General features: G+C 48.9%; 1 protein-coding gene across 1 annotated transcript; it reads left to right on the forward strand.

The window, feature by feature from the left end:
- Window positions 1-606: 606 nt before the first annotated feature.
- LOC149352136 (uncharacterized) lies at window positions 607-6,232 on the forward strand. The gene is made up of 2 exons (XM_089577115.1): window positions 607-1,178; window positions 6,083-6,232. The coding sequence occupies exon 1, from the start codon at window positions 762-764 to the stop codon at window positions 1,173-1,175; it is 414 nt and encodes a 137-aa protein (XP_089433241.1). The 5' UTR covers window positions 607-761; the 3' UTR covers window positions 1,176-1,178; window positions 6,083-6,232.
- Window positions 6,233-10,315: the final 4,083 nt, after the last annotated feature.

The raw sequence follows: 10,315 nt of genomic DNA on the forward strand, positions 1-10,315 counted from the left end.
AGAGAGACTTTAAGTCGTTACCAAAGGTACACCCAGTAAACTCGACCTTAGATGCTTGATCTGCGTCGGTTGTGTCTAGTTAGCTCACCGTTACTTATTGCAGGCTTTTTCTTTTTCGATGATATTCAGACATGCGCGCACTGCATCCGACAGCTCCCATTGCCGTTATATCAATTCCGCCCCGCCGCGGTGGCTCAGCGGTTAGCCCGCTAGGCTGCTGAGCCCGAGGACGCGGATTCGATCTCGGTCGCGGCGGCCGCGTTTCAATGGAGGCAGGCATCCGTACCTGTGCAACGTCAGTGCACGTTAAAGAACCCAAAGGGATCGAAATTAATGCACAGCCCTCCACTACGACGTCCCTCATAGCCCGTGCAGCTTTGGGACGTTAAACTCCATTTACCATGTAATATACCGTGCCGCTATATCAATTCCCTTTGTCAGCGGTAAAGGCTGCGCTGCTCACGTGGTGTCATCGTCATTACCACGAAGGAATGCAAGCGATCAAAATGTGATGGCGATTCCTGCGCTTCCCGGCTGCTTAGGTGTTTTTCTCATCAACGTGATGCTACTCGGCTCTTTTTTTTTTCCAGGGTGAAGACATCAGAGCGAGTTGTGCCCGAGCCTTTAGCGTAGTGTGCCTATCAGCCTATTGCTCGCGCGCGCAAGCGGACGCTGGAAGCGAAGAAGTAGATGTCACTATTCTATCGCTTGGCGCTCGCCAGCCCTCAGCGCTCAGGCTGACTCCGCCGAAAACTCCAGTGATGGCCGACAAAGAACCGGCAGCGGACGATGCCATGGAGCTGACCGTGTTGGCGGCGAACGATGAATTGACGAGCGAGGGCGAGGTCAGCGCCGACCTGCAGGTCGAGCATCAGCTGTCCACGGGCACACCCCAGCGCCGGGCGCAGGATCTCGGGGGAGGGGACGACCTCCTTCCAGCCGTCATCGTGGATACGGGGACGGAACCGCGAGACGACCGAGTACCTGATAACGAAGACATCCCCGCCGAGGCGCGCGCTACTGCTGCCTGCAAGCAGCCGTCTCTCTGTGGCGCACTACTGGGGCCAATCGTCTTCTGCATACTGGCGTCGTTGGGATTCGCGACGGTCTTGATAGGCCTACTGGCCTACATTTACCGAACGCGGTACCATGACACAACTCCGGCGGACCTGTGACAGGTGAGTGGGGGAGGTGGAATATTGGCGTTTTCCGCCGCCAGTAGCAGCGTTGGAGTTTGTTGCTCTTACTTGCCGCTCCTCTTTCGTTTTGCATCGCATGCGCGGCTTGAAAGCCTTCTCATGTTGCAAAAGAGAAAACAAAAAAGATTGGAGGACACACTTAGGCACCGCCTTAAGGGTATGACGCGATAGCGCAATGGGTTAATTCCCATATATGCAGAAGGCATATTTCCTTCCTCCATGGCAGAAGGTCATTCTCTACTCTACATTCATAGATCCCTGGGAGTCCTCACACCTTTCTGGCGCATTGCTGCATACCGCGCCTCTGTGCTTCGATCGCCGGTGATCGAAAAATTCGAAGCGCTACGGCAGCGCGACCGTGGCCGCTACGGTCTTGCTTAGTCATTCGGTTTTGTTCACAGATTGAACTTAAATTTCCTGTTTAGTTTTTCTTTCTGCCAAAAAACGGCAATTTTTGAGACGCACTTGAAGTTGGGGGTGCGGCGTCGGGCGCTCCGAACAAGCCGCCAATGTCGGGAATGGCGCTCGCTCGAAAAAACCAAGTTGCACACACTTCTGCTGCGTTTGCACCACATATTTTTTGATGCATCGATTAGCACGGGCCCTGACTACGATGCTGTATCATCAGGTATTGTTTCGAAGCTCAAACTGCGCAGCGAGAGTCCGGAACTGTGCTCTGTGCGTACAGTTTCCTGCTTCCGGTCCGTTTGTGCGAACCGGAGCTTCTCATACATGGAGGGAAAAAAACTGAGGAGGGAGCGGCCGGCGACAACCTTGAAGCCTAGTCTTAACAAGTAAAGATATATTAAAAAAAGAGAGTGTGTCCCCCCCCCCCCCGTGATGACACCACGTGATAGCGTGCGGTAAAATCTAGCCCCGCTGCGCGCGCGCATGCGCAGATTAGCGCCGCAGACTGACTGTAGATATTCTTACACCGTGCTGTAGATCAACCTCCTTGCTGTAGACGCCCGCGCCGCGGGTCGCACATACGCGCGCACTAAAACATACCAGAATGAAAACATAAAGGACAGACTCGGAGAGCGAAAAACTGAGGGAGAAAACGGCTTCGTAAACCATGGAGTCGTAAACACTCGGCTTGCGAACGCTGGCCGCGTGACGTCACGCTCCCTCCTTAGTTTTTTTTCCTCCATGTTCTCATTATAGCCGTTGCGATGATGTGGCGCCATCTAGTTTGTTCTTCAGAGACTGCAGTTTCGGTTTCTGTGCTGACTGCAATTTTCCCATGACGCGCAAATTTTTTTAATGCCCTTGAAGCAGTGCGGACGGCGCGCGCTCGGAAAAATCCTTGCTGCACGCAGTTCTACTGCATCGACTGCAAATATTTTCTATGCTACGAGTAGCAGAGTCTCTGGTGACGATGTTGCATTGTAGGATTTTGATTCAGACGCTGTAACTGCACAAACCGATCCTGGAACGTTGGCCTGTTAGTTTCGCTTTCTTTTTCCCGTCCGTGTGCGGGCGCATCTGGTTTGCCGTTGAGACAGTTAGTTCAATTTTCGACCCAGTTCGTTATTTCACCACGAGTCGTGCATTTTTGAAGTGACCTTGGACCAGAGGTTTATTGCGACGTAGCACGCGGTGAGGATGGCGTCGAGCTCGGGCACTTCGCGCGCTCGGAAGAGCCCCGCTGCACGTGATTCTTCAGCCTCTGCAGCTGATTTTCAAGCAGCAGTGACTCGGACGACGATGTTTTAAAGGGGCCCAGAAACGCAATCTTAGTTAACTGTTTTGCCTGTTGATTGCATACAGTGAGTTATAATGGTGCTATTAGCGTCGGTAATACCGCGTACATTCCGTTTTTTAATATTTTAATGTCCTCCCAAAAACAACTTCATGGCTCTGATGGTGTCGCCACACAGTGGCGAGTTTTTAGCAGCGGATATGACATCACCTGGCGCGAGCTTGATGACCAGACAAACAGTAAATATACTGCAAATTGTGTGAATAAATACAGACACATTTTGTCACCTGTCTGCGTTTTATATTAGATCAACAAAAACAACTTGCTTGTCTTAGATAAAAGCCCTGCAAAGCAAGTAAAATAAAAATACACCACCAGGGGCGCTCTGGCATGGAAACAACGCTGTCAGTCTCAGCAAGAACGAGTTACAGAGAGCAGGCAATCATGGAGTACAAACTTCCGCGACGTGCTCTGGCTGGCTGTTTTGATTGGTTGCGCCAGGTGCCGTCATTGGGAGAGCGAAATAGGAGTGGGAAGCCCCGCCAAAATCGAGTTGAGGGCAGCGTTTTGTTAGCTTGTATTTTGAAATTTCTTCACTGAATAACTCCCGTTCCAGTGCATCGATTCCTGTAATTCTTTTTAAGTCAGCATCTGTGCGACATAAAGAACCCACCTGAAGTATAGCCGGTATTCCCCCAGGCAGTGTTTCGCAGCCCCTTTAACGTCGGACTTCGATTCTGCAGCTATATAGCAGCTATGCTTATCGCATACTATATATCGCTATATGCCTGCTATACTTTGTTGTGTTTTCATTTTTTCCCCAATTCTTTTGGTAAATTAAATGAGTTCCAATTTCTGTTTTTCTAAGCCACGCTTACCAAGCTTTCATTTCGCACATAACATTACACTTAAATTTTTTTTGTTGAACTGTAAAAATGATATCAAGGACACTCTCAAATGAGCCTTTTGAAGAAGCATAAAGAAAAAATTTCTGGCTCGAAAACTATTCAAGTTATAATTTTAATATTTTAATGCCTTGTTTTAGAAAGAATTTGAATTGTTTTGTAATTTCTAGAATTTATTTACTAAAAGTGTTCTGAGAGTTATTGTCATATAAACACAAAAATTTTGTTCGTTTTTATTTTGTGTTGCGTTTATTGATTTTTTTTTCACATTTCGAGCCAGAATTTGTTTCCAAATAAATTTACTTAGAAAGCGCATTCTATCTCAATCATATACTTTAACCTATCACACTTTTTTTTAGAAAAAAATGTTTGTCTGAAACATACAAAAAACGGTCTTTTTTCTCGTGGTAACGAAAGATAAGCGATGCGCCACTGCCCTGCGATGGCAAGTGCTCCCAGCGGTGGGACTTGTGCGGCCCAGGTTGCTCTTCCCGAGCGATCAATCACTAACTGCCACCTGCCACGGTGAGCAGTTTGCTCACAATTCGGCGGGAAGGTTGCGATGACGCCACAAGGTCACGTGACCCAGGTAGCACACCTGCCTCCTAGTTTGCTGTGTGGGCGCCACCTGCCAGAGTCATGCTCGTGATTTTTCGCTCGCAACGCCGACAATGCCGACGCCGGATTTTCTGGGTAACGGCTGCTTTAACGCTATCGCGTTAAGAGTGACCTCTTGCGACTAATCATTAACTGACCTGACTGCTACCTGCCATAGAGGGCAGTTTGCTGACAATAATCCGGTGGGCACGTTGTGATGACGTCACAAGGCCCACTGCCACCTAGGGCAGTTTGCCCACAACGAGGTGGGAACACAGAAGGACCTTCCAGACAACGGCTAAGCGGCGGAGTGGAAGCTCTAGTGCTCACGCACTAGAATTTTTTGGTTTTATGGAGTTTACGTTCACAAAGCTTGAAGGGAAGCATCAATTGGAATTATGCAGTTCGAAGCTGCTTTGATGCTAGGAATAGCCGATATTAATTGGCCTTGTTCAATTATTTGGACGCGATAGCGTTGAGGAGCGCCGGTCGCTGAAAAGCAGGCGTCGTCGTCGGCGTCGTTCGCTGTGAGCGAAAAATCCACGCAAAATTCCCCAGAGAAGCAACCTCGGTCACGTGACCTTGTGGCGTCATCACAACCTGCCCACTGGATTGTGAGAAAACCGCCCACCGTTGCAGGTGAGCGTTAAATTATTGAATGGTAGCTAGAGGTTGCTCGGGAACTGCAAGCTGGGTGGCACAAGCCGCACCGATGGCAACACCTACCATCGTAGGGCAGTTGGCGCACCACTTAACCACTGCACCACTGCGCCAGGAGAGGTATGAGGGGACTCCCAGAGATCTATGAACGTAAAGTAGAGAATTCCCAATTCCGCATATATGGGCATTAACACATTAGCACTATCGCGTCATACCCTAAGGGGGAGCTTAAGTGTTTCCTCCAGTTTTTGTACAGTTTGGTCACTGCCACTGTCGGTACAGTAGTATCAGCTACTTATGCTAGCCACGCTAGAAAAATGTTTTTAGTACGAAAAGCACTACATCACGAGGAAAGCTGAAAAACTTGAGATATGTGTGAAGCCCCAACCTTTGTCCTTTGAAGGAGCGCCAGCGGCGGAGGCCTTACGCAGCTGCTTCGTCAATGTGCGGAACCGGCACCCCCGCTAGTGCTCCTAGCGCTAGCGGCTGCCGAGGGGCGAACGGCTGGTTACGTTAGTAGGCGCTTACCTTTGAGGCGATGTTGCCTCAAGTGCGTTTGCACGTCCTACCTGCTTTAACTACGTTAAAACCCTACGATTTTTTTTAGTTCGCAAGAGCGGCCTTTGTGAAGCTCGTGCTTTGAAGGGTGTAAAGGGCGATCATTGTATAGAAAATGGACTTCCACTAGAGGGAAGCTTTGGCACAGAAGAATACCATTGCAGTCTAACGAAACGCATTTGAGAAGGAATTCCCGCGGTCTATGCAATCTTTTAATGTCTAAGTGCTTGCACAAAAATATGATAGCACGTCTTCAATATTACAGGAATTAGCGCTAGTTCCGCAGCGGCGCATACCCTCTAAAGGAGCTTGTGAGAGTATTTGTCGAAGCTCGAGGTTAACGCTTAAAGCTCAGAATGACCATATGCTGCCAAGAAATTATTGAGAAAGATATGAAAACAGCCAAAAAGCGCTATCCCCGGTGTTTTCTTTTTTGACTAAAATTTCACTTTCTCTCGCAGGAAAGAAGCTGGCATGCCTCGCAACAGACTGGACATCGACGTCAGTGGAGCGTGCTTGCAGCACCTCCTCAGTGTCCAGACGCCGGAATTTTGAGTTCGCCAGCAAGAACCCCTGAGACTTGTTTTGGAAATGCAATTAGTGCTTCTCAACTCGAATAAATTACAAGTCACAGCCCTGTAATTCAGTCCTTGGCTCGTTTGGGAAACGCGGCAGTTCCTTGTGAGTTCAGAATTGATTCGATGCTGCTAGCAGAGAGCTGCGTCCGCGATTTCCACTGCCTTGACAGTGCCCGCCAGAAAAAGGAGTTTTTGTAAGAGTCTGTCAGGGATGTGACACTCGTCCAGAGGCATGCAAGGTCGGCTTGGAGGGTTGCCTCAAGCAGTTGGTCATGAAATTTCCCGAATTATGTATGTAGATCTTCTCGAAGCAGTTGTTTACAGCCCTTACACAAAAGGTAAACATATTGTAGGTCCGCTAGAGTGAAACTTTCAGCGCGTTTTCGTTTCCTGCTACTCCTCAAGTGCGCAATAAGTACCTGTTTTCGATGCAGTTGTCCTGGCGGTAAACTGTGAGCATTATACTACTTCGCCAGGAACAGATCAGAAATACTAAGAATTAGGTCTCCTTCCTTGCGTTCATCGCAGTTTCAAAGCTCTGTTTTAACTTGCCTCTTTATCTGCCCCGTTGGTCAACACAGTGCACGGCGAGGAAGCGACGGCGGTTCTCATTTGTCAATCATCGGATGCGCGCCGCCGTTGCTGTTCCTCACGATGAGAAGAGGGGCACGGGCAGTTGGAAGCTCTCTCTCCATGTAGGGGATAATTTTTTTCTCGCTTGCCTTACTCACTTGGCTATCTTAATAACCAGACCTACTAACACCACCTCTTTCAGCATCTTACGTATTGGGCTTATTTTCAACATGACACTTGATGAAACGATGGTATATACAATCAGTTCGGTAGTTGCAGAGCTATAAACAAGATGTTATGTTTACTGGTTTATGTTTTGTGAGGGTTTAACGTCCCAAAGCGACTCAGGCTATGAGGGACGCCGTAGTGCAGGGCCACCTGGGGTTCTTTAAGTAAACTGACATCGCACAGTACACGGGCCTGTAGAATCTCACCTCCATCGAAATTCGACCGCCGCGGGACCGAACCCGCATCTTTCGGGTAAGTAGCTGAGCACAATAGCCACTGAGCCACCGCGGCGGCTGTTATGCTTACTATAGGTGTGTTGCTTTCCTCAGGGTGATATCGATAGGTTATTTTTCGTGCAATCTGTTTGGTCTAAACCGATTCCTTGGTACTCCATCTATATTTTTACTATCATTGGACTTCTTCGCATGCTACTGAGCAAAATTTAATTCTCTTTTAGCGCTCGACTGGCTTTATTTCACAGATTTCCACAAGTTTCAATTTCAGCTCGTTTTTTTTGTCGCCCCTTGGATCACCAGCTTAAAAAAATTCACGTTTCATTGAGAACTAATATGAATCCAACAAATAGTTCTGAAGAGGGGCATCGTAGGGGTGTCACCTCTAACTCCTGGGTTTACTGTCCTTCAGAAAATTCTACTGATTTCGCGGTAGGATTCTCACTGACGCCACAGATTTGGGCACACATTTTCCTGTGGTTATCGCTTTGTATCCTTTAGAACTAAGAAGTGCCGTATTATCGCACTCTATGGCCGTATCGTCGCAGCTTCTGGTCTTATGATTATTAAAGTCATTCAAGACTTCATTATCGTTTCGTAGAGGTTGCTACGTAGATCCCTATTTTTCTCGTCTTTTCCTTTAAGGCAGCACGGTCATTGTGCTGTAATTCAGGAAATATAATCCTAGCCGTTATATTTTAAGAAAAATTGCATTCAGTAACGTCTTAACCCACTGATCTCCAACCTCCTGGTGGAGATCAGTGTCTTAACCTCGCAGGTGTTTCCTTCATCGTCGTTGGGCGGATGGCACTGGCTGACATTTCGCTCTTTTTTTTTAAGGAACATCGTTAAATAGTACTGATGTGTGAACAAAACTGGTTAAAAAGCTCCATTTATCGTCCTATGAAGTAAGTTCGTCTTTTCGGCGGATAAGGCTGCGGAACGTGCGATTGTCATCATTGTTGTGGCTACGAAATTCATACTTTCAGCGCGCCAAGGCTGCTTCTTTCACATGGCGGCATTTTCACGTTTCCTTTTTTCCACTTCTATTTGGATTGTAACTCTGCCGACGTTGGACTAGCTTGAGCTAAATGCCACACCTCAGCCTTCCGCCTGGCATAGACATCAACCCACCGATCGCGCATGCAGAAGGCGAAAGTGAAGAAGCAGAAGCCACGTTCCAACCGTGTGACGCTCGCCGGCTTTCAACGCTCCGGTACGTTCCACTACCAGAAACCTCAGCGATGACCGGCATAGCAATCCACGGGGAAGAATCGGGAAAGCAGCAGAGAGGGACGAGCGAGGGAGGCGACGACGTCGGGCGACAGACCCTACACCAGCCACCTCCGGAAGTGTTCGAGCACCGTGATCCCGAGTTAGGAGGCGACATTCCTTCGGCGGTCATCGTGGGCGCTGGGCCCAAGACGCTGGACAGTGGTGTAGCAAGTGATCAGGTGGGCCCCGCCCCGCCGCGGCCCATGGAGAGTTTCCGACAGCCGTCGCTGCGCAACGGACTGTTGGGGCCATTGGTGTTCTGTTCGATGGCGACCATGGCCTTCCTGACGATCTTGGCAATCTTCCTAGTCTACGTATACCAGACACGATACCGCCCGTCAACATCACCACCGAGCCTTTAGATGACTGGGCAGTGAGCAGGTGCTGCACACGCTCTCCGATGATTTCCTTGCCTACGAAGACTAGGACGTTCATTGCCAGAGCTAGTTTTGAGGGACACCACTTCGGAAGAAGAATCGTTATTCTCTTCTGTGCTTCTATTCTGGACCGTTGAGGCGTTCTGCAGATGGCAAAAAAGAAAAAAAATTGGTGGTTCCTCAACATTTCTGTCTGAAATCCTTAAAGCGCGACATCTATTCGGATTACGGGTGTCTGGTTTGGTTTGGTTTATGGGGTTTAACGTCCCAAAGCGACTAAGGCTATGAGAGACGCCGTAGTGGAGGGCTCCGGAAATTTCGACCACCTGGGGTTCTTTAACGTGCACTGACATCGCACAGTACACGGGCCTCTAGAATTTCTCCTCCAAAGAAATTCTAGCCGCCGCGGCCGGGATCGAACCCGCGTCTTTCGGGTCAGCAGCCGAGCACCATAACCGCTGAGCCACCGCGGCGGCTGGATTACGGGTGTCCCGCTGCTCGGTTGTTCGCAGTAAGCGTTATGTACAATGCAGTTACCGGCAACGCCGCACTGTCCTTGCAAGCACTGATATATTGTTGTGGAGCTTTACGAGGCTGCGGTGACGCAGTTCTCGATTTGCAGGAATAACAGCTATGAGATCTGCGATGCTATGCAGCTTGTAAACCTTGGAGGGAGAGTCAGGTAATGTGGTGCACTGTTAAGAGGCCACTTCATTATTAAACTCAGCGGTAGCGCGGACAACAGCGACTTCCGCGAGCAATGAAGATGGCTAAATTGCTTCCTAGCCTTGACCAGAATAAACTATCCGGATGGATGCTGCGCCTGAAGATGTTGTAGAGTTAGCTGCCTATTTTGACGTGCAGTCCGTTTCCGTAGACAAAGACACGTGAAGACATGGGACGAGAGGACTGGTCTGAAGAAGTGCTTCTCCTGTCCAGTTCTGTCATACCTTATGTCTTGTCCTGCGCTTTGATGTTTTCAACATGCTACACGAACTGACCGATCACTCGTTTTTGGGGCTCGCAATGACACACCAGCCTTTATTTTTATCATTAAGGTTAAATTTGAACGGGCGGATAGTGTAGCAGCCGTCAGTTGCATGAGGAAGGTGAATCAGGCGCAAAACGCGATGAAAAAAGGGCCCCGCGATAAGCACGAAGACTTTTGTTTAACCCTGCACGCACCCTTTGTTGCGAAAAGGTTTGCAAAGCGGGGATAGGCGACCCTATAGTAATATGGAGAATATGCGCTCTCACGGGGTCAAGAGAAATTGTACGTAGTGATTCGATGCTCACCAAAAGCGACAGCCATGCAGTTTATTTTATTTATTTTTAAAGTTATTTACAAACCCACAATCGCTGCTCGGAGCATACAGTGGCCGGTGGGGAGGGGGGGGGGGGGGGGAGTGCACGGGAAAAGTGAGGAAAAT

The sequence above is a fragment of the Amblyomma mixtum genome, chromosome 3 (assembly GCF_055824585.1).
Source record: "Amblyomma mixtum isolate Tamu chromosome 3, ASM5582458v1, whole genome shotgun sequence".
Classification (NCBI taxonomy): domain Eukaryota; kingdom Metazoa; phylum Arthropoda; class Arachnida; order Ixodida; family Ixodidae; genus Amblyomma; species Amblyomma mixtum.

Excerpts from the sequence above, each read along its gene's own strand:
- LOC149352136 (XM_089577115.1), top strand. The coding sequence starts at position 762 with ATGGCCGACAAAGAACCGGCAGCGGACGATGCCATGGAGCTGACCGTG.